Below are 25,762 nucleotides of genomic sequence, written 5' to 3' on the forward strand. Positions count from 1 at the left end.
CCAGACTCGATTATTTATAGACCGTCGTCATATAGCTGGAATATTGCTGAGTGCGGCGTTAAACAACAAACCAACCAACCAACCGTATCCGAACTAAGTCCGATTGTGCATCAGATGTATATGGTGGAGCTTCTAGTAAGTTCATAATTGGACAGTATACATCACCAACGGCTGAGGCTCTGTCTTGGAGCTTTTAGAACATCTCAAGGAGATACTTTGTACTGGAGGCTGATGAGCCTTCCCTCAAACAACGCCGTTTAAATTTATCCCTTCAATGTATAACTAAATTACGTTCAAACCCATCCATCCCAGCTTGTAATTGCGTGTTTCATCCTCTGCATGAGTAACTGTTTCGAAACAAACCCAAGTTTGTACCGCCACTTTGGGTTGGGATCAACCTCATATTACAGATACTTGGATGTAATATCTCCATACCGGCTTTTGTCTACAGCTCCTTAGGAATTAGACATCTCTCTCACTAACTTTAAAAAATCTGACACAAATCAAATAATATATCAACAGGAATATATACAATTACGAACTGAATATGACATTCCTCAAAAAAGCCTGCGAACACATTCGGGTCGCTCGGATACGGGATCTGTACTGATGAAGATGGGTTGATTGATCCCCTCCCCTTTTAGAGTTGGCAACAACTTTCAGTAGATCAAGAGCCTTCAATCACCTTTTAAAAGATCTTATATATAAGAAGTTAATGTTAAATGATGATACAAATTAATATTAGACCTAAGAATTTGGTCTCCTCTACTACCTTAATAGGGCTACCATCTAAGACTATTTTTGGGTCTGTATGTGGCCGATAATATCTACAATAAATGTATGCAAATGGTCTGAACTTGAACCTTTCTCAAGCGACCATGTTTCGATTTTATTGCGGAATAGCTGCAACTTCCTTTCTTTATTGTGCATAGTTTTACCACGGCAAGATATGTTCAAGTCGTATTCAAAAAGCGACTCATCAATAGAATTTTTAATGACTGAGACAGACTGTTAATTTTAAGGCTGAATAGTGTTACAGACAAGATACTGCCTTGAGGGACACCCTGATCCTGATTATAATGGTCAGACAGGGAGGAACCCATACACACGTGAAATTGTCTGCCTGTTAAAAACTTGGATACAAATTAAGGCAAGGGACCTCTCAACCCCAACTCATGTATATCTGTTAAAATACCATGCTTCCATGTTGCATCATGAGCTTCTTCAATATCAAAAAAGATAGATACAGCATGCTATTTCTTGATGTCAATTGTTTTTTCGGTTTTTACGGTAACCGCATTGGATATAACGTAAGACGTAGAAGATCAAACACATGAACGTCATTCCTTATAATATACACGGGTAGACGAACTGGATAACAGAATAGAAACGTCAGAGGGACAATATGATTCTGTTCGGATGTTCCAGAAGATGGTGGTCGACAGTCGTACAGTGAGGTGAGGTGAAATTGGGTTTAACGTCGCGTCCAAGATTATTGCACTTATATAGCGATAGTCGTACAGTGAAGGCGAAGACAATACCAGTATTTACGTCTCATGGGCAAGGCGGAAAGAACAAGGTAACACAAAGTGTCTTTCTCTGACACTTAGACTAAACTATGGGCATTAAGGAAAAGAGAGTAACTAATAGCAAATAGAATTGGAATTATAAATGATTGTACGCCAAACCAAAGGGAGAAGTCGCGAGAACCGTCTGAAAATTGGAAAAGGGGCTACTGTAAGAATTGATTTTTTGTTGTGCCTACATACCACCCGTGCCTACACCTCGACCACTTGCTTTTAGGGACAAGATCGATCACTATGGATCCTGCGATCAACCTTGACGACTTCGAACAGCTAAAAGCTAGGACTGCGGGTGTGCGGTCCAAACGCAGCCTTAACCAAGACTAACTGAGATAAATTTGGGTTTAACGCCGCGTCCAAAGTTATTGCACTTTACAGCGACGTGCATGCACGAGTGTGTGTTGCTGCTTGTACTAGTCCGGACTAATGCATATTTTATAGTGCTAGCCTACTGAGTTACCATGCCGAAGTTTAACATGAATACTCCACTCAGACAGAGTATACTTGACTCCGAGCGGGCCAGTCCTTGTTTTCGCCTCTGTTTTTGCTGCATTCTGCTTGTGCAAAATCTCAAAATATGTGTTTTCTTTTGACAGACTACCCATCTAACGGTCTTTGGGCAGACGCTCTATCAGCTAGACCACGGAGGCAGTATGTGACCATTAAGAAAGGTTATCGTTTTGCAATTTCATTTTTATTTCGACCTCTGACCAGACAATCCAGTGATTGATATCATGAGCATCGATGCACGAAAATGGGACCGATGCCATACATCAAACAAGTCAGCGAGCCTGACCATCCGATCCCGTTAGTCGCCTCTTACGACAAGCAAAGTCGCCTTTTACGGCAAGCATTGGTTGCTGAAGACCTATTCTACCCCGGATCTTGACGGGTCCAGTCAACCAAATCAGGGAACCTGACCACCCGACCAACGGGATCGGGTGATACATGATACATGTATATGCATCTGATTAAAGACATATCAATAATTGTTCTGTCAACCATTGTTAGTGTGTGTGTGTGTGTGTGTAGGGGGGGGGGGGGGGGGGGGGGGGGTGTGTATTTGTTCAGACAAATCAGTTCTCTGTCAATGTAGTCTTCAGAATACAATAACTGGTTTTACCTTGTGAGACATAACAATGGCATTCATTTTACGGACGCCCGTAATGGGAATATCCCGGTAAGAAATAACAATGGAATTCACGCCTGTCGTGCGCGTCGTTCAATGAATTCCATTGTTACGTTAACCTTCACATTTATCCAAACCTGATGAGTTGTTCTGCTCGTTCAAGGTGTTTTAGTGGGGACTGATAGCACGGAGATGAGCAACAAAGAGTTAGTATATTTCATTTATTAATTTAATTCACAGTGAGACTATACACGTATACAATGAAATCCTGTTAAATCGGCGGAGGTGTTCCCGGTGAAATTGTTCGGATCAACGCATCAATAACACGTAGTAATGTTCGTATTGCTATATAAAGACGTTGCCAACTGTAAATATCCGATGCGCGTTCGGATTAGACGGCGTCTGGTATAACGAGGTTTCACTATCTGTTATGAAAAGTAGAATCACAGATACTCCAAAGATTCTGTACTGCGCCCACTTGCACAAAGCGATCTTAGTGCTAAGATGATCTTAACTCCCATACTTTAACATAGGCTTACAATAGTGTCCGGGCGGTGGGGTGGTCTAGTGGTTAACGCGTTCGCTCGTCACGCCGAAGGTCCAGGTTCGATTCCTCACATGGGTACAATGTGTGAAGCCAATTTCTGGTGTACCCCTCCGTGATATTGCTTGAATATTGCGGTGAAGGTGACTATGCTTGTCGTAAGAGGTGACTAATGAAATCGGGTGGTCACGCTCGCTGGCTTGGTCATCGTATCCCTATTGCATAGAAGGATGCTCATAATATCAATCACTGGATTGTCCAGACTGGTCCAGACTCGATTATAAACAGACCGCCATCATATAGCTGGAATGTTCTTGCTGAGTGCGGCGTTAAAACAACATACACACGAACAAAGTCTTGTGATTATTAAAATGTTTTTGTCGCATTTATAAATAAGTGCTCAAGACACTATTAACACCTGTGGCAATTTCAGTGGAACTGTGTGTACGGGTGGCCAAGTCGTGTCAAGCGCCCTAATTGTGTTGTGTCCCTTTGGACACAGAAACATGACATCGTGGGTTCGAATCCATGTTCGCTCTGATTATGTTAAGCACTGTACCCTTGTTCGTGGGCTTTCCCCAAAGGGGTTAGAGTCTAAGTTTCGGGCCTTCCTCACATATCCAGCTGAAACACTGGGATAAAACCAAACAACTGTTCAACCCCACTCATTCACTCCCGCACAGAAAGCCAGCATAAGATACGTATTTATAAATATATCGACGAATCAATATTACACAGCTTGGCAAATAATACACGGGCGGTTGTAAACCTTGCATGCTATCGTATCGTGCTATATAACTGAGCGTTATGCCATAGAGGTCATATTCATGTAAGATTACACTGCACTTGGCAGTAACCCAAATTCGGGGTAGTGGTATTTTTAGTCGCGGTATTTCGCGGAAAGGAGACTCACAGATACGCCGACATTCATTGTCGGACTGTCATAACAATTGTGTCTGTTACAGAGGATGCCTGTTCTGGAGCCCACTCACATCGAGTATGTATATTCCACTCTAGTTTATCTCGAAGTAGGGACCATCGTATTTGTCCCGATTGCATATATTAGACCTTACTGCTGACAGTGAATGCCAGTCACCTAGGAGATAACCTACTATATTTTGAAATTTGATGTAGTCCCACTGTAGATTTGATACTTCTTACTTTTATTGGAAAAAAACGAGCAGTTTAGCGCAATGTTTCAAACGTATAACATAGCGGCTCCAGCCGAGAGGAACGGATTATAGGGAAAACGGCACCTCAGCAAAACGTCACCGGGCGAAAACGGCACCTCGTATTATGTTTTAGGTAAAGGAACAGATTTCAGATTGCCGAGGACTACTAAACTGTCCGTGTAAATACATCACATACATCCAATAACATGTAAATACATCATTATTAAAAACAGAGGTGCGGCTTCGCCCGACACATAGTAGCCGTTTTCGCCAGATGCGGTGCCATTTTCGCCAGAGAAATCGGTGACGTTTTGCTGAGGTGCACCCAGAGGAACCGACCGACGGCATCATCACGTGTGTAGCGATCAGAAGTGGGATACGACCAGAACTGGGATAAACACTATAGAGAATTATATCTGTCACATGCAGCTATGTGTTTAATTGACAAACATTTAATAAGAGTAAAATCATTTGCACTTCTTGTGTTTTATATGTTTACTCCGTTCTGCAAAGTGCACCAATGGCAGTGTTACTGACTCGATATCCGTGATTTGTAGCTAAATGTAGCAGCGCATAAAAGTGGTAATGCGGAACTAAAGCGGAATAAAATTTCTTCTTTTTATACAGATCGCGAATGAAAAAATGCAATTCCTATGAAAATGGCCGTGTTGCTTATTATCTATAATTACTATCCATTATCATGTTTAATTTCTAACCATGATATCACTCCCGTAATTCCCCAGTAGAATGGCACGTACGCGACAATGCACAGATCTAGTCAGGGTGGTTTTCACAAAGCAATATTCCCATCGTCAGTCTACCATGATTCACTAAGATACTGAGCTCTGTATCAAGACAGACACTGCAGTAGTTGAATGGGAACAAAATGCATTCAGTTCCTATGAGCTGTGTGTTTTGTTTGAGTCGGAGCCTAGAGATTATGACACATAGATTATGTTTTAATTGCCATGTCTAAAGTTCTTGCTTAACTTATCAAAGTATAAGACCATTCTTCCTATGCTCCATGACATACATATCATGTGTTGGAACAACAAGTGACAACGTTCCCGTGTCCATGAAATATCGGGGAAACAGATACCTACTGAGATTTAATATAAGAGGAGACTAAGACTGTAAGGACACGTAGCAAAAACAAAAACCTCATTCAACATATAAAAGCTCATTCATAAAAATCTAATATCACTGTGAGTCTAGACGCTGTTGCCGTGGATCGGTTGCTGTCGGCGCGGCATGTATCCGTGTAGTTGACGACAGTCGCTTTTGAAAGCATTTCAAAACTCTTTGTAATGTACCAAATAGCACTTTAAAGTCATATGATCTCAAAGGTACATTCACTGAAGGATCCGGTTACATTATCTGGTGTCAAAGCTTTAGATACAAACAAATTTGATTTTCTGTTGGGGGTGTCGCATGCCCATGCCTAATATAAAGACGTGGTTTCTCTTGTTAAATGAATTGCCATTTCCAAACCACACCCAGCCTTTTCGTCTCTGCCCACTTGTACCCTAATAATAACCCTAAGCGAAGCAGCTGATCGCTATTGCCGGGTATTATTTTTCACATGGAACCAGTCTGACCAGTCACCGTCAAGGCTCCCGTGCACGAGATCGCGTGATCACGAGAATTACGTGTTGACATAGAATCGTCCAACAAAAACAATTATGACTTTTAACGAGTCACAGTATGGCATTTATGATATATGTATCCATTCTCTGGCAACTAATGTTCGTTTCAATAGCGGTAATCTGACCGTGGTTGCTGTTGATAACGGTGAGTTGTGCGATCTTCCGATCGCTTCACACACGATTTTGCCGAAATTAATTAATATATATTAAAAGGAATTTTGAATAAAATTAATAAAATAAGTTACAAACATAAGTCAAGATATACAAACAACACTTTTTAAAGCCAGACAGTGTAATTACATGACTAATTTGCGTACTTCAGTATGGATTTGTTGACATGGTATTTCCGGTGTTACGTGCTCACGGTAATGTCTTTCCATGGGGGGAAAAACATCAAAACTCATTAATTCGTGTATAATGCGCACCCCCTTCTTCACAGCTGTGTTTTTTGGAGAAAAAAAGTGCGCACTATACCCAAGAAAATACGGTAAATGCAAAATGTATACAAATCTTAATGGTAGTCCTACTGACTTTATAGTCGCATTATAACATGAAACAATTATCCAGTCATAATATACTTGAACCAGAATTATCATGATCATACATGCAGGTCGTGAGAACCGTTTCTTGGACCTCCGCAGTTTGTCTTAGCATTGTAATTATCTTAATAGCGAGATTTCCCGCCCGAACCTGAACTAACATGATCATATGTGCCGTCCATGAGAACCGTTTCTTGTGCCCGGCTTGTATTGGCTTGGTTATGATCTGAAAAGTGCGACTTCCACCAGGATGTCGAAGATCGAAGTTAATTATTCATGGTTATACAAAGGTCAACGCCGGAGAATAACCAGTCTCGCTTATCCGCCGAAACAGATTCCATTGTCGTAAAGGGTTAGAATAGGTCTTCAGCAAGCCATGTTTGTCGTAAAAGGCGCCTATGCTTGTCGTAAGATGCGACCAACGGGATCATGTGGTAAGGCTCGCTGATTTGGTTCATGCATGTCATCATATCCCAATTGCTTGGATCGATGCGCTTGATATCAATCACTGGATTGTCTGGTCCAGACTTGATTATTTACAGACCGTCATATGGCTGGGATATTGCTGGGTGTGGCGTTAAACAAACAAACAAAATATTTGGCGTAAGAAGCAATAAAGCGGTGAATTATATGTGAAAAATATATGAATGGCACTAAGAGTTAGCGAAAAAGGATGAGCATGTACTGTCCCGGTAGCACTCAACACTCACTCAGTTTGCATGAAATAGTGAGCGTTTGTTTGTTGACTACAACCCTGAATTGTGAATGATTACCAATTTTTGAGAAAGTGTTTTGGTTCAACGCTTTGAGGCAAAGGTGTAATACATCCCTGTTTTTAAATTTTAACGTCTTTCCAAGAGAATATTTAAAATTCGACAGTATAATCCGATGGTCCGGGACATTTTCATTCCCTTTATGTTTGAGGGCGTTTGGTACTTCATTATGGGTTAATGGTCCCTCAATGCTGTCATGTTAATCTGTATTAGGCTTTGGTGTACCAAATGTTCGAAATCCTCGTGACATTGGTAATATCTTAATGCATTTGTACTTGGTTGATGAATTATTTTGTTTTTGATACAGTTGTCCCGTTTTTGGTTTCAAGTTTCAACAGTGCTTTGTTTAAACACGTCTTTCTCTCAATGGCAAAAATATGTTTAGTTGGTTTCTCCAATTTTCAGTCGAGTGCCGTTTGATCTAATGATGAAACCTTCGATATTTGTATTAGTGACTTCATCTTATTTAGTTTTTGTTATATCTATGTTTGGTATTATTTGCGTCTAAATTAGCAATTAGCATGTAGTTCAGGTTCATTTAGCAAATTTGTGCCATAATTTGTTGATTTCTTTCCTTTTTATTTTGTAATATTACGATTTCATACTTTTACTTTTAACATCGGTTAATGTGTTTCCCAAGACAGTTTTCCATTTAAGTTAAATACGTTTATGCTATCACTGCCCATGTATTTGGTATATTGCAATTCATCTTCCTTACTTTTTCAGCAGTTTGGTGTATTCAGTATCAGCCAAGTGTAGTGTTATTCGATATCGTGAATGATCTAATCTATAGCTTGGGTTGGACTTTCGACAAGACAATTTCCTGACGTCCTCGAATAGAAAATAGAAAACATGAAATATGCTGATTCATGGTTTGGACCGTACTATATGTGTTAGGTGGTGTGTTAGCGTAGGGATTTTGTAAGAAATTTAAGTCTGGCGTGATAATTTTCCTTACTAACGTACCTTTTTCTCTGACAAGATCAAAGTGAAATTATACTTTGAATATAAACTTATTCTGCACTCATTTTAGTGTCATTAATATCTTTGTGTCTCCATATCACCTGTAAAGTGTGCATCCTGTAAACAATAGATGTGTGGTTTTCTGGTCTTAAGATGTCTTAACACAATCTACGTTTAAAGCTCTTGTTCTATTCCTGGCTATTTTAAATGTTTCCATGGTTAACGACATTCTTTTCCCTTCCAAGAAATCACTTTGTTTTAAATACTGATACTCATCATCAAAGTCATGTTGCTTGCATAAATTACACATCCTTTCACCATCTTTTATTTTGTTACATCTGTGTGTTTCAACTTGTAAATAAAAGCGAAAAAACAATTTCCATATTTCTAAGAAATGTCCTTGGTAAATAATTTTCAGCCCCAACCCCTTTCCCCTAAAAAGATAAGTATCAAAACATACATGAAGTTTCCCTTCTGGAAGGTTGGTGATTCGAAATGCTAAACGTACACCCTAACAGATAATAATACTCACAACCTCACAGAGATTCCATTCATTCTGCACGTCGATGCCTTCAGAGCGAGATTATACGTCAAAACTGAAACAACGCCAATTCCTGGGATATATGCGAAGATAAATTTGCAAACATACCGTTGACAACTATCTGTTTTATACAACATACGTTTGCTACGAAATAGTTTTGTTACTTCATTACTCTTCAATATTTTGATCAAGTGTATATGTGAAGCTATACAATGTTTTCAACAAACGTTTTTCTGATATTTAAATATAAGCAAAGCTTTGGGTCCCTTTTATACTGCGATAAAGTCGAATAAAGGAGAAACATATTTTGAAATATTCACAGGGCTTGGTCACTGCTATTTATTTTCTCCCGACGTTCCACTCACGTTAACTTCGTTTCTGTGCTTACTCCATGGCCTATGTGACAAATATTTAAAACATATGCATCATTTGGCTTAGAGCTGGTAAATTAAACATGTTAACTCTAAATATAACTAAATGTATATGGTTAGATCGAATACCGTAAGTTTACTTAATGGAATCTGTTTAAGAATGTTGCAGTTACAAAACATCAACATTTAATGAAAAAGTTAGTTCTCATTATTTAAAGTAATGCACTGATTTAACTATTTCAATATGAGTTGAGTCACTATTGAAAATTATTTTCAGATTATAACCATGGGTGTACAAATGCATATTATTTCTGATATTTGCTTAGTATTTGCATTTAAATAGAAAATGTATAACACCTTCAAAATGATAACAACATAAGCAGTCTTATCTCCCCCATACATGTCAGTTAGATTTATCAGCGTTTCACTCGCTACAACAGAGCCTGTGGCAACAATGAATTAGGTAACAAGACTAGTACCGAGGTTCAAGTGTCTTGTTTAAGCCAGGGGAAATGATTGTAAATTTTCTTCGTGACCAATCGTCAATACACTTCCCGTGCATAGCGTTCCACAAGCTTATCGTATTGGGTAGAAACGTTTTAACATATCTCTGGGTCTTACAGTTGATTGTCTGGACATCAGATCTGTTTCTCAGGTTTAAATTACTGTTTTGCTGAGACAAGACATGGAAAAACTTTATTTAGATATTCCGGCGAAATACTTGTAATAAAATTTGTTTCATTATACTTTTTGTCATGACTCTTACAGCGACCTGCACCGCAAATAGTTCTCAGTCCGTTCAAATATATATTTTAAAATATATAGTGACTGTTCGTGTGTGACAGTGTATCATATATGAAAACACCAGTAACTAAAAAGACACTATAAAATCAATCTCTCACATTTTTCCATATAACCTAAACTTAAATTCCTGAAGCAGTTGATTATTACATTAATCTTTTAGCAATTTCATAACTATGCCTTGTCCATGAACAACAGCTTTGAAGTGTAATACGGCTTATTTATGTCATTCTGCTTCTTAAATGGAATGATCTGCACTGACCGCTACCACCTACAGAACACTGCAGTATCCTGTGTATGTTGCGTGGTTGTCAACCCATACTTTATCGCCGCATTGCATTTGTAACTTAAGCATGGCTTTGAAGGAGTTTAATGTGAAGGTTGTGAGAAGTGAGACGGCAAAATGAAAGCGACAAAACCCTTTCCATATTAAAAAGAAAATTAAATAAAGCGACAAATCTCTTTCCATATCCAATAGAAGTCACAGCCTAATACAGAGGCGACTGTAAGATTCCGACTATATCATGAACATGTGTTTATTAATCTTTCACCGGAACGAAAAACACGGGAACGTATCTCACATCATGCACATGCATCGGACATCATTTTTGTCACTGATGCGTCAAATTTGGAAATGTCCTCCACATCTCTGCCATACACCTTTTTGAAAGCTTTACTGAGACCTTGAATGTTGCATTGATCAAACAGCTTCTGAGCAAGAGTCGTATGACGCCCTGTGAAATATAACTACTGAACTAAGCCACCTCAAACAAGTAACATAGTTTGTGAAAAGAAATATCGTACATATACAGTGACATTTGTGCATGAATGTGAATTGCCGCACTTATAGCGTGTGAATATTTGACAAGTACAAAATAACAAGACACTCATGATGTTTCCAATTTATAGTGAAGAATTTAATGTGGGTTATTTATTGAGAACGGAACATGAAAATATACAAAAGATCATATTCAGTATGGTCCCCCAAAATAACTTAAACTAAACTAATTCCGCATATATATCGCCATACGTTTTAGAACTAACCGAAAGCATTACCGCAGTAAATGGGGTTTTACGAAATTGTGGACTGTTTATCCCAGTTCTAGTCGTATCCCACTTCTGGTCGCTACACGTGACGCTCGTGTTTGTTTACTCCGAGCGGATTTCCCAGGCTCTGTTCTGTGTTAATGTTAAATGTGTTGTAACAGTTAAACAAACTACCGGTTTACAGTTAATTTATGGTTCATTATGCTATAACTTTTAGCCGAATTGTTGGGAATATGACACAAGCTGATTAATATCATGATGATGAATATGTTTGAGATGGGTAGTTGTGATTGTGAAAAATGGTTTTCTTTAAACCATTTAGCATTCTTATCATGAGTGCATATCAATTGATATATAACAAATAATCAATACTACTTGCACTTGTTTGATTGTACACAATGATTATACGTACATGTCTACTTAAACAAGGGCGATTTGCTAAAGGTGTCTATGTAAAGTCGAGACAATCTTAGCAAATACATTTTTAGAGAGCATAAAAGGAGTTTAATACCACTTTAATACCAACCAAACTATAATCGTACAACCCTTTGCGCTACATCCTTACTAGACATACCATAAAATATACCCTCCCCCATCACCTCGAAAGGAAACGACCCGTGAAGATTCCAGGGTAGAATAGGTCTTCAGCAACCCATGCTTGCCGTAAAAGGTAACTATGTTTGTCGTAAAAGGCGACTAACGGGATCGGGTGGCCAGGCTAGATGACTTGGTTGATGCATGTCATCGATCCCAATTGCGTGGATCCATGCTCATGATATCAATCACTGGATTGTCTGGTCCAGACTCGATTATTTTACAGACCGCCGTCATATAGCTGGAATATTGCTGAGTGCGGCGTTTAACAACAAACCAAACCAAACCAAATCGAAAGGAAACAATAAATCAATGTAACATATTTTCTGTAGGTGTTTACTGTTCAGTGGATGCATGCTGTACCATGGATAGACAAGAGACCCCAAAGGGATCCAGACTCAATGATGAATATCACCATGATGGCAACGGAGAGAGGGACAAAGTGCCACAGCGGTATCCCAAGCCATTTTATCATGGAGAAGGAGGACGATCCCTTCGCCCATGTCTCGAAACAAAGTCAGACACAGGAAGGTATCCTGAAATTGTGGAATATGAGGAGGAGATGAAAAAGAGATGCGGAATTGATGATAACCCTTCACTCGAACATAAAACTAATGAAGTTCCTTCCAGAGTAACATCCGAATGTCAAGATGGTCATTCAACACAACTTACCATTGGATCCAAAAGATCTGATGCGACCAGGAATGGTGATAGAAAGAAAAGATCAGATTTATCACACAGTATTGCACTGGAGGTGGTCGAATACAAACTCCCTACAGACCACAAAAGACGGTTTCCCAATGAAACAAACAACGAGAAACATGAAATCAGTCAGGTGTGGAACAGTGATCATGGAACAAAGGCGTGTAAACTGGATACGAATTTAGCAGCTGACCCGGTTTCACCTGTGCAGAGAGCAAAGACTGACGGTGAAGCTGCTGCTGAATATTCTGGATATTTCAGAAATGGAAACGTGTCTTTACAAGATCTTCAACATTTAAGGTGTCAGTCCTCAGACAATATTGCGAGGTGCACTGCAGATGCCGGAAGTTGGTTTCAGACAGCCTTAGATACAGAGAACTGGACATTAGACAACACCTTATTGATGACTGCTATTCTAGCTAAAGGGTGCAAGAGTCGTACATCTGCTGAAAATGTCTCAAAGATGCTGGCTGCTTTGAAGGAATCAAACTTTTTGAAAAAGATTGTGCCAGAGATGCTGACTGAAATGTCCGACATAGAATGTACTATGGAGGAGAAGACAAATTTATTAAAAGATTTATACATTGTTTTACAATATATCAGTAGTCATTTTCCAAGTAGTGTCATGCTTATACTGGGTCTTGACACACGTGTAAAAAACATTGTTCAAACAATGAAGCTAGAAACCAAAAGTGGGAATGAAGACCTTTTGCAAGAAATGAAAGCATTTTCATGCATAAAGGAACACATACTGAGCAAGCTAAACAAAGAAAAAGAGAGAGCTCAAAAACAGCGAAAGAAAATCAAACCACCTGATGATTTCCGGACTTTGTCTATATATCCAAAAAGGGAAGATCTTAACATGAGACATATACCATTCCTCAGAAGAAATAAGAAGAGTGGAACATACGGTGATATTGATGAATATTTGGACACCCAATTCAGGCTCTTGAGAGAGGATTTTATTCAGCCACTTAGAGAAGGTATACAAGAATATTGGGATTCCCCAAAAGATCCAAACATTAGAAAAAGCATTAATGTTTATAAAGACGTTATCATTCAAGATGTGGTGTGGTCATTAAATGAGAAAATACTTCACAAACTTTCCTTTAAGACTGAAGAACTGAAGGGAATTAAGTGGGAAAATACTAAACGTCTAACAAATGATGCACTTGTATGTCTATCTTCAGACAACTTCCTGACATTTTACAATGCAACAGTGAAACAAAGAAATGAAAATGAACTTCAACAAGGCAATGTCACTGTGTATTTTGAGATAGATTACAGTGCATCTTTTAGCCTATTCAAAGGAGGACCATATGTAATGATAGAAACACCTGCTTATTTTGAAGCATACAGGCCTGTTTTAGAGGCTCTCAAATGTGTCTCTGATGACATGCCATTCACGAAATACATTCTTGAATGTGAACCATGTACAAGGCCACCTCTCTATATGAAATATTGCAGTGCGCCAATAGACTTTTCTATGGTTGTCCAACGACATGCAGAATTAGATTTGCAAACATCAACTAGTAAAACTAAAGCTACACTGAAGTCAGACTTGAACTCTGACAAAAATGGAAAAGCTGAAGTTGTTCCAGAGGAGAATGGTACAGGTACAGACCATGATACATGGCCAATTGCAGAAGACCTGGGACTAAATGATTCACAATACAAAGCATTTAAAGCTGCCCTTACAGAAGAATTTTCCATTATCCAAGGTCCTCCCGGGACTGGAAAAACATACGTAGGTCTGAAACTTGTGGAAACCTTGCTGTCAAACTTACACTTGTGGCACACGGACACAGATGATAAAGATGTGTCCGAACATGACAAAACCAGTCCAATGCTCCTAATGTGTTACACCAATCATGCCTTAGATCAGTTCATGGAGGGAATATCCAGATTTATCAAACCTGATGACTGCAATAGCATTGTCCGTATTGGAGGCCAGAGCAAAAATGACAAAATAGACAAGTTTAACATCAGGAATAGAAGATTTGACTTGAGACGCAACAGACCTTTGTCTGACATAACAAGTCAACTGCAAATGTGCAAGAGCGACATTCGGAGATGTGGATGGCAAATAAATGTTTTAAGAGAGGGGGTCATTCATGAAGATGTTTTGAGGCCCTTCATAAAAGAACATTTTTATCATCTCACAAAACAGTTTGATGCAAGACATTGCAATTCTGCTATACTTAATTGGTTGGGGTTTGGTATGCTTACAAAGCGCAACAAATGGTTACGAATGAAAGACGCAGGGGTTCAATCTGCACAAGAATACTATACCCAGAACTACCAATTACTTGAAACTGAAAACCAAATTTTTGCTCTAACAATGAAAGATGTCAGCAAAGCCAATGCTGAATCTAATTCAGAGAGTGACAATGGTGCAGACAAAGAAAATATAGAAGCTTTGAAGAAACTTTCAAAAAAACAAAAGGAAGTCATTCTTAAAAATATGCAGGGATTATTACGTCTTAGAAGATGTATGACACCCAAGGAAGTACAAAATGTCACATATATCTGGAAGCTGCAAAGGACTGACCGATGGCGTCTCTATTGGTACTGGGTACAATTATTGCAAGATTTTCTTGAAAGAAAGAGATTGGATGAGCTGAAAGACAAGCTTTGCAAGTTCAAAGAAACAGTGACAGAGTATGAAAATGTCAAAAGAAAGATTGATGAGAATATTTTGAAAAAGGCAATGGTAGTTGGAATGACTACAACAGGGGCGGCAAAGAATTATGAACTGTTAAAGTTGGTTAAGCCACGTATTATTATCATTGAAGAGGCGGCAGAAGTTCTAGAAAGTCATACAGTTACATCAATACATCCTGGATGTGAACATCTTATTCTCATTGGGGATCACCAGCAGCTTCGTCCCAATCCGAATGTGCATACTTTGGCGAAAAGATTCAACCTTGACCTTTCATTATTTGAACGAATGGTCAACAATGGACTCAGGATCAACTGTTTGACACTTCAGCATCGAATGAGGCCCTGTATTTCGAGACTGATGAGGCACATTTACCTTCGTCTGGATGACCATCCTAAAGTATCTAAGTATGAAAACATGAAAGGTATTGCAAAAAACTTGTTTTTCATCAATCACTCTGAACATGAGGGTGAAAAAGAAGATTCAATGAGCCATTTCAATGGCTTTGAGGTGAACTATATAGTTAGACTTTGCAAGTATCTTCTTCTGCAAGGCTATCAGAAGTCACAGATAACAATTCTAAGTGCTTATTTGGGTCAAGTAGCTCGCATAAGAAAAGAATTGCCAAACCCAGAGTTTTATGATGTTACTATCACGCCTGTGGACAATTATCAAGGTGAAGAGAATGACATCATCCTCCTGTCCCTAGTAAGGAGCAATGTTGAAGAAAAGGTTGGATTTCTGAGGATCGAGAACCGAGTTTGTGTGGCTTTGTCGCGAGCAAAGATGGGAATGTATGTCATAGGCAATTTTGATTTGCTGTCCAGAAAGAGTGACCTCTGGAGACGAATTATCTCTGATGTGAATCAAATGGGTGAACTTGGACCAGGGCTACCTCTGTATTGTCAAAACCATTCAAACAATGATGGAATTGTTGCAATTATACCAGAGGACTTCAATGCTGCTCCTGATGGAGGCTGCATGAAAAAGTGTGACTTCCGACTTAATTGTGGACATGTTTGCCGATACTCATGTCATCCATTAGACAGAGAGCATAGTGAATATCATTGCCAGAAAGCTTGTCTTAAAACATGTACAGTTGGGCATACTTGTCCAAAGCCATGTTTTGAGGAGTGTGGGAAATGTATTGTTGTTGTTCCAAAGGTGTTGCCAGTGTGTGAACATACTCAAGAGGGATACTGTCATGTACCCCCTGAAGACGAAAACTGTCAAACACAATGTGAAAGAACTTGTGAGAGAGGTCATCACTGCCAAAAGAAATGCTTTGAAAGGTGTGGACCATGCAGGGTTACAGTATCTAAAACTTTGCCAGAGTGTGGTCATGTGCAAGATAGTGAGTGTCATCTTGATCCCAGATTTGGCAAATGTGAGCACGACTGTGAAAAAGTATGTCCAGAAGGACATCCATGCAATAAGAAATGTCATGAACGTTGTGGAAAATGTTCAGTTGAGGTTCCTAAAATACTTCCCAGATGTGGACATGAAGAACTTATTAAGTGCTCTGACGATCCTAGGTACGCACAGTGCATGACAAATTGTGAGAATATCTTACAGTGTGGGCACATGTGTGAGAATCTGTGTGGCCAAAGATGTAGATGTAAAACATACATCCTCAAACTCTTGACATGTGGCCATCAAAAGTCGATTCTATGTGAAGATAAAAATGTCCCCAATATCCAGTGCAAAGTTAAATGTAATACGATCCTCACATGTGGCCATCCCTGTGGTGGGTCATGCGTTGAATGTTGGGGAGGTCGTTTACATCGCCAGTGCAAAGAGGAACACAAATGTATGCTTGTTTGCGGACACATGAGCGACATTAAAGGGACATACACGCAACCTTGTAGTCACAGGTGTCCAACACTTTGTGATCACGGTCAATGTAGAAACAAATGTGGAGAAAAATGTACTGAATGCAACAAGCAATGTACTTGGCTTTGTCCACATTTTCGATGTGACAAACGGTGCAATGATAATAGCCGCCGTTGCTCCAGACCTTGTAAAAGACGACTAGAATGCAGGCATCTGTGTCCTGGATTATGTGGCGAGAAGTGCCCAAGCAAGTGCAAAATATGTAACCAGGGCGACTTTACATTTATACGTAGACCTTTCAGTCATAAGTCAAGATATGTACAACTTTCTGACTGTAGCCACATGTTGGATGTGACCTTTCTGGATAAGTGGATGCAACCTTTTTTCAACAAATATGGCGTAGTTGAAATCGGTTATAGAAGTTGTCCTTTCTGTTCAACTCCTATAAGGAACAACCCTAGGTATGGTAAAATTCTGAAATGCATACAGGCTGATATTGTTGAACTATCCAATGCTCAACAAAAGCAAGAACAGATCTTTCGCCAAGCTATTGAAGCTGTGCCCAAAACAGGATCACGTCACACAGGTTTCCCATCTGTTTTTGAAAGAAAAAGACTCAGATTCAGGAGACCCGAATCGGACAGCTGGATCTCTGCACAAATCAGATTGCCACTGTTAGATGATGTATGGAATATTGAGGAAAGCCTAGAACAATGGGATGAATCTTCTTCAAATATGCATGTGGTCAATCAATGTTCAGAAGACATAAAATACTTACGGAAATGGATTTCTGAAGAGAGGGACTACTTTAGTGAACAAGAGACATCTGATGCAAAAAAGGAATTGAAACGTCAGACGTTACTGTTGACCCTTCTAAGAGTTCTGGATGATGACAACACCATCAATAGCCAGGAAGAGAACTTCGATGTTCCTGTCACTGATACAGGGGCTGCAGCTGATTCTCAACTAACTGGTGCCCAGCGCGTGACTTTAGAGAGTGGCATAAGACTCTTGCAGCAAACGGGACCACTGATTCCACGTGTATCATCTGGGATAGAAGATCTTTTAGAAACATTGTGTGTACCTGAATCTGATGACCAACCACTAAGGTTACACGTCCAAAATATTGTTCTTCCCAAGCCCCTCGTGTTTGGATGCTGGTTCAAATGCAGAAATCGTAAGTCGTACAATATGTGGTCTTCTTCACTCGGTTGTTCAAAACCACATCAAGTAATAATGACCTGATGATTTGTATACTGATACCAGTGATTACAAAATAGTTTTCTTGTGCATATATTGCTTTGGCAACAGTGACACAAATATATCTTCTTAAACAGGTCACATATTTTTTGAGGGCAGCACATACGAGAAACCTAACCTGGATGAAGTAAAGTGTCCCGAATGTATGAAAGGTAACTTCAATATTTTGTTCTTTTATATGAGGATGTATGCTTGACCCAATGCTCAAAGACAGCACACTTGTTTATGCACATCTGTGTGTCTCAGTTGCCTTAATGCGCTTGTTGGGATCACAGTACTATTCCACATATGTCATTAAAGCTGTTAACATCTATGTTCTGTAAATCACTGAGGTCACTGAGCTTGGGAGTAACAGCAGCACTGATCTGACAAGAACTTAATCAACAACTTCAAGTGTTTATGCTGACCAGTTGGTCGGGGAATTGGTTTGGCAACATAGTTTTATATGTGAATGAATGAACCTTTTCATCATTGCAGAAGAACCCCAGGCTGCACAAACATAAGGTGAATACGTCACGGGGACCAATGACAAGGCCAAAACCTGAATTGGCGATGCACGTGGAGTTTCCTGTAGTCTAAAGAGGTATTTGGGGATGCTGACTTGTCGTGGCCATATATCAATCAGCAACAACAGCAGTTCATGATTATTCAATTATTCAAAAATTAAAGGTTAAAAATGACAGATGCATTTTACAGAATATGACATTCTCACCTGTCAGCTTGAGGTATGTTGCATATCAATACAAACATAGGAACCTTATGTATAACATTAGTTCAGTTAAAGAGCTACATGCTATTTTAATGTAAACCTGAAATGCATTAATACTTTTTTTTACTGATTGTGTTAAATGTGAGTTTTCGGAATGCTCTAGCAATACCGGGACTCCAGGAATGTTTTTCTTGTACCTACGTGGAAAATTGACCTGAGTGTTACGAGACACTCGATCACATACCTCTCTTGTAAACAGGAAAGTCGTGCACGTTACCTTTGATAAACATGTATGTACTAGATATAATGTGTACGTTTGTTGCGATAAATACATCTGATTTCGTATTCACAGTGATGTAGAGTGATGTTTACAGTTTGAGACTACAAATCCAGGGTGCAATGACGATCGTTTGTAAAACTCACATGTTTCCTTAGAACTTGTTCAAGTTCTACTTTATACATTATACTTACATCATATCAATAAGAAACATTAATGTCTAGCGTAGTTAGCCGTATGATGGAAATACCCCTGGATCAGTGTCTTGGGTGACAGTCTACAGTAATCTACGAATTTACCTTAGTGGCTGGACATGCATAGATGGGTATTTAGTCTTACAGAAAGCCGGTTAACAAAGCAAATGAAGCCAAATATTATCGTTATCTTTTATTTGACTTTTGACAAACATGAAAGAAAGTACGGAATCCATGTCTGTATATTATTCCACTGCAAAGAAATCATGATGCAATGGGTTTTGTTAACTATTTGACAGAAAAAAATATGTTTGGTCACTTTCTCACTTAATTGCCTTATCGAATTGTCAATTGTTTGTATATGTGATGAAGTGAGGTTTGTGTGATATATGAAAACTTGATTGATTATGAAAAGACAGAGTTTATATACAGTGAATAATGAATATCAAGTATTATAAGTCTCCATTATTCCTCATTATGAAAGACACCCTTCACCCGTTCGCCACCTTACTTTCATTCCAATCTCCTATTATTAACCTAGTACAGAATGTCTTTCGCTCGTGAACTTGAAATCACCAACCAACCTAGTAAGATTAGTGATGTAAATACATAAAGTATGTTTTTGATGATAAATTGTGTTATATGCAGGCATTTACTAATCTTGCAAGGATAGTGCTGTATACATGAAAAAGTTGTTGTTTCTCAAATAGTGTGTTATATGCAGGTGTTGTATAATCCAGTTCTAGTAAGATTAGTGATGTAAATACATAAAGTCTGTGTCTTGCGATAAATTGTGCTGTATGCAGTTATTGTATAATCCAGTTCCAGCAAAACTAGTGTTGTAAATAGTTAAAGATGATGTGTTGTTTCTCAAATAGTGTGTTATATGCAGGTGTTGTATAATCCAGTTCTAGTAAGATTAGTGATGTAAATACATAAAGTCTGTGCCTTGCGATAAATTGTGCTGTATGCAGTTATTGTATAATCCAGTTCCAGCAAAACTAGTGTTGTAAATAGTTAAAGATGATGTGTTGTTTCTCAAATAGTGTGTTTTATGCAGGTGTTGTATAATCCAGTTCTAGTAAGATTAGTGATGTAATTACATAAAGTCTCTGCCTTCGGATAAATTGTGCTGTATGCAGTTATTGTATAATCCAGTTCCAGCAAAACTAGTGTTGTAAATAGTTAAAGATGATGTGTTGTTTCTCAAATAGTGTGTTTTATGCAGGTGTTGTATAATCCAGTTCTAGTAAGATTAGTGATGTAATTACATAAAGTCTCTGCCTTCGGATAAATTGTGCTGTATGCAGTTATTGTATAATCCAGTTCCAGCAAAACTAGTGTTGTAAATAGTTAAAGATGATGTGTTGTTTCTCAAATAGTGTGTTTTATGCAGGTGTTGTATAATCCAGTTCTAGTAAGATTAGTGATGTAATTACATAAAGTCTCTGCCTTCGGATAAATTGTGCTGTATGCAGTTATTGTATAATCCAGTTCCAGCAAAACTAGTGTTGTATATACTTAAAGATGATGTGTTTTATTTTTCAAATAGTGTGTTATAAGCAGGTGTTGTATAATCCAGTTCTAGTAAGATTAGTGATGTAAATACATAAAGTCTGTGCCTTGCGATAAATTGTGCTGTATGCAGTTATTGTATAATCCAGTTCCAGCAAAATTAGTGTTGTATATAGGTAAAGATGATGTGTTGTTTTTCAAATAGTGTGTTATATGCAGGTGTTGTATAATCCAGTTCTAGTAAGATTAGTGATGTAAATACATAAAGTCTGTGCCTTGCGATAAATTGTGCTGTATGCAGTTATTGTATAATCCAGTTCCGGCAAAACTAGTGTTGTATATACTTAAAGATGATGTGTTTTTTTAATTTTTCAAATAGTGTGTTATAATACAAAAAGTCTGTGCCTTGCGATAAATTGTGTTGTATGCAGTTATTGTATTCCAGTTCCAGCAAAACTAGTGTTGTATATACTTAAAGATTTTGTGTTTTTGTGTTGAATAATCCATTTCCAACAATGTTAGTGTTGTATCCCTGAAGAATTTTGTTTTGTTTTATCATATAGTGTGTTATATGCATATGTTGAAAATCCAATCCTCGTACGATTAGTGTTGTAGACACTTAAAGTATGTTTGCGATGATAAAGCGTGCTTTGTGCAGGTGTTGTATGATCCAATTCTCGTGAGATGTGTTATGTTAATACTTAAAGTATCTTTTAGATGATAAATTGTTTTATATGCAGGTGTAGCATAATCCAATTACAGCCGGAATAGGGATAAAATACACAAGTATGTATTAGTGACAGAAGTTGAATAGAATTATCCTTTTTTTGTAAAAATGTGTGTCTTTTTTTTGTATGCAAATACTGTATATTTCAGTTTTGACGTGATGATTGTTGTACATGTAGAGCTTTTTTGATTAAGCGTTTGATCAGTTGCAGGATAATACGCTTCTGACAAGATTAGCGTTGTAAATTCCGAATGTTAACAATGTACACGGCAACACTTTCAATTTTAAGTTTTTTTAATGCATTACATATCTGAACATGATGTCCGATGCAATTCCCTATTTTCACTTGTGCCATAAATTCCCGTGTTTTTTCATGTGACCAATTAACTTGCCTTTGCATGTGTTTGTGATGGGTGCCACCATTTGGTCAGAATACGCTCATCGTTTCGGGAACACCTGGTACCATCACTATTTGATAATGATTCGTAAACACATGCTCATGTGATGGTCGGAATCCTACCATCGACTCTTTTTTGGGCAGATGTTTCTTATGAATATGCAAAGCGTTTTGTCACTGTTATCTAGGTGGTGGTATTTTGTATTTAGAGTACAATGGGCTATATGAGCAGTCATTTCTTATGATTGTGCAGAGGGTTTTGTCGCTTTTATAATCTATAGCTAGTATTGCATACAACTAGTAGTGGCTGGGGTGGTGACTTAAATCCTGCTGGGGCATTATGAACGTGGCAGGTGAACATGAGGTCATCATAATCCCCAGGATAGAATGTACATATACCGTATTCGACGTAATAAGCCCCCAGGGTGCACTCAAAATTAGAAATAGGGGCCCTTATTAAAATAAAATTTTGGTTAAAAAAACAGAGTTGAAAGATCGTAAATTTCGTGGACTATACTGACAGCCTTAAGTGATACAAAAGAAAAGTCTGTGTATTATGTACATGACGGATATATTTTCCAGAATTTAACTGCCCATAATTAAGAGTGCATATAACACACGAATGCGTATTATACCCGAATAGATAAGTCTTGCGTACATTGATCAATCGGAAGAAATTTGGATTGTTCACTCGCCAATATATTAGTAAATATCGCCGTTTGAGAGGGCGCTTATTACGTCGAATACGGTATGTGAAATGACTAGTTGAAGACGTTTATATATGTTGAACTGATTATTTTTAATCTTTAATATGTGATATTTTGCTCATTCTTTTGCTGTCTTTATTTTAAAAACAAATATAGCTTTTATAATGCCGGTCTAACGTAAAACTCTTGACTCACTGGTGATGCTATCTAGTGGCAAGCCATGGTAGAATGCATAAGATGTTATGAACAACGGTCCACATAGTTGGGGTACGATGACACACAATTAACCACGTCACCGAGCCTGACCACCCTGCCCATTAAGACAAGACAAGCAACCCGGTGCCCCCACAGGGGTACTGCCTTCACGATATGGCTGAAATACTGCCGATGTGACGTTAAATCTTAACTCACTCACATTCACAGGGGTACTTCACAGAGCTGCAACTGTTATCCAGATGATCAGATAATTGAGTGGAAGTAAATATTATCAGTAACTCGTTCTAATAATGATGTCTTTGTTGTGATTTGCATTGTCCATGAATCTATTGTTAGTTGCAGTCCTCAATACATTATGTGATGCTATTTAAAATACCGTACTACATGTATCCAGCGTAATTAAACATTTGGAAGTCGTCGTTGGTTGTGTAATCTCTGTCTGGTTAAGTAAGTGTTCTGTGAAGGTGTCCTGCAAGACTGTGTACATATACGTGTACACACATGGATATCAAGACCCGTGAAGATTCCGGGGTAGAATAGGTCCTACGCAACCCATGCTTGCCGTAAAAGGTGACTATGCTTGTCGTAAAAGGCGGCTAACGGGATCGGGTGGTCAGGCTCGCTGACTTGGTTGATGCAGGCCATCGATCCCAGTTGCGTGGATCGATGCTCATGATATCAATCACTGGATTGTCTGGTCCAGTCTCGATTTTTTACAGACCGCCGTCATATAGCTGGAATATTGCTGAGTGCGGCGTTAAACAATAAACCAACCAACCAAAAACAAGTTTGAAAACAGATGGTAGTCACTTGGTGCCAAAATTGGTGAATACGGTCGATGGGTAGAAGCTCGTCTCCACATTAAGTGCAATGAACACGACGTTAAAGCTCATTTCACCTCATCTCACCTACATGTATGTACAAAGGTCAAAGGTAACGTGGTATGCACTACAACATTTCAAATATTTGGGGCGTCTGCCCAGGGAGCGGAAGGTCTGGGTTCGATCCACAGCCCGTCATACCAAAATACATTAAAATATGGTACTTGTTGTTACCCTGGCTGAAGGTTGGCATTAAGCGGCTAATACAAGAACCGTTTACTGTGTCTGAGGGGCGGTCGGGTAGCCTAGTTGTTAAAGCGTTCGCTCGTCACGCCGAAGACCCGGGTTCGATTCCCGACATGGGTACAATGTGTGAAGCCCATTTCTGGTGTCCCCCGCCATGATATTGCTGGAATATTGCTAAAAGCGGCGTAAAACCTTACTCACTCACTCACTACTGTGTCAGAGTTGTGTATCCATTCTGCTGCACGGTATGTCAGTGGGTTAGCACTATAAAATCGGCACCCGGACTAGTAAAAGCAGCCACACACACACACGTGTATGCACAACGCTAAAGAAGCGCAATGGTCTTGAAGGAGACGTAAAACCCCATTAATTTTACTTCCACCTCAAATTACCTCTGGGGGCATGGGTGGCCCAGTCGTCTAAGGCGCCGCGATTCGCTGTGCAGAGTTGCGTCCAATGGGCACGCCAGAAACCTATGATTGTGGGCTCGAATCCCGGTTCACCCCAATTATGTTTCTAGGTTTGTCAGCACCATTCCCGTGCTCGTGGGTTTCACCGAAGTGGTAAACGTCTGAGACCTGCATCACTTCGGGCTTTCCTCCCATATTAAGCTGACACGCCGTGATATAACTAAAATACTGTTAAAAGCGGCGTTAAACCCAACTCACTCACTCACTCACTCAAATTACCTCTGATAAAGTCATGCCATAAATCAGCTTCATTCGCAGTAACATTGGTTTCGGTATTGTTTCTGTAGATTTGAACAAAAACTTGTTATGTTTTGCCATATATCACTCAGAAGAGAGTCTTCATAAAACGTGACACTGAAACAGAAACCAGGCACACATATCCACTGAGTCGCGTACTGCTGACGTGCGTCGGGGCGGTATCGCCGATAACAGCCTACACTGCAAGGTCGTAACACGTATTTGGTCATTGATAGGATATGACAGCACTCTTCGTGGAAAATAACCTTGAACGGCTTCTCGGAACTCTTATTGCACTTTCTATTATTAGATCTGACGTAATTATTAAATAAGACTTGAACTGATTTAAGGTGGGTCGGTTCGTTTGTTTGTTGTTTAACGCCGCAGTATTCCAGCTATATGACGGTGCTTTGTAAACAAAAACATCGAGTCTGGACCAGATAATCCAGTGATTGACATCACGAGCATCGATCCACGCAATTGGGATCGATGATATGCATCAACCAAGTCAGCTAGCCTGACCACCCGATCCCGTTAGTCGCCTCTTACGACAAGCATAGACGCCTTTTACGTCAAGCATGGGTTGCTGAAGATCTATACTACCACGAATCTTCACGGGTATCACGGGTTTAGAGTGGGTTTCGAATGGGTCGGTGTGTCAGTGTTAAATCGAATAGGCTGTTTTCATCTCAGGCAAAGAACTTTTAGAAAATGCACGCCAGATTGTCGTGTTGATTGTCTATCCCGTATATGTGGCATATATAAATATACAACTGTTTAAAACTCACACTAGCTGACATACATGTAATTATTTCTGCAGTCTCGCTTGCTGGATTTTAGCAGGTACGTTACTTCTCGCTCAAGTTTGCTTTCAATATAAATTTGACTGGTCAAAGGGGAGCAACTCCACGTAAAATGACACGAACTAAAATATCATTCTATGAACTGAAAAGTAATTTTTGTCGTATGGCATGGTAATATTATCGATGTTTATAACCGTACAAAACATCTTTTGTGACACATGGAATTTAGAATAAATTCTTAAGAATAAAAACATTTGCATGAGATTATACATGTTACCCATAG

At 39.0% G+C, this 25,762-nt stretch overlaps 1 protein-coding gene across 1 annotated transcript; it reads left to right on the forward strand.

The window, feature by feature from the left end:
• The first annotated feature begins 4,159 nt into the window (after nt 1–4,159).
• LOC124117519 (NFX1-type zinc finger-containing protein 1-like) lies at nt 4,160–23,318 on the forward strand. The gene is made up of 4 exons (XM_048393549.1): nt 4,160–4,253; nt 12,036–18,077; nt 18,238–18,312; nt 18,638–23,318. Exons 2-4 carry the CDS (start codon nt 12,068–12,070, stop codon nt 18,661–18,663), a joined length of 6,111 nt encoding a protein of 2,036 aa, XP_048249506.1. The 5' UTR covers nt 4,160–4,253; nt 12,036–12,067; the 3' UTR covers nt 18,664–23,318.
• The last annotated feature ends 2,444 nt before the right edge of the window (nt 23,319–25,762 follow it).

Source organism: Haliotis rufescens, unplaced genomic scaffold (genome assembly GCF_023055435.1).
Source record: "Haliotis rufescens isolate VD_foot unplaced genomic scaffold, xgHalRufe1.0.p SCAF_12, whole genome shotgun sequence".
NCBI classification, from domain to species: Eukaryota; Metazoa; Mollusca; class Gastropoda; order Lepetellida; family Haliotidae; genus Haliotis; species Haliotis rufescens.

Bases quoted from the DNA above. Each gene is read 5' to 3' on its own strand.
- LOC124117519 (XM_048393549.1), top strand. From the start codon at position 12,068: ATGGATAGACAAGAGACCCCAAAGGGATCCAGACTCAATGATGAATAT. The intron at 18,078-18,237 runs GTAAGTCGTACA...CTTCTTAAACAG, and splicing joins CTGGTTCAAATGCAGAAATC to GTCACATATTTTTTGAGGGC. The intron at 18,313-18,637 runs GTAACTTCAATA...TCATCATTGCAG, and splicing joins GTGTCCCGAATGTATGAAAG to AAGAACCCCAGGCTGCACAA.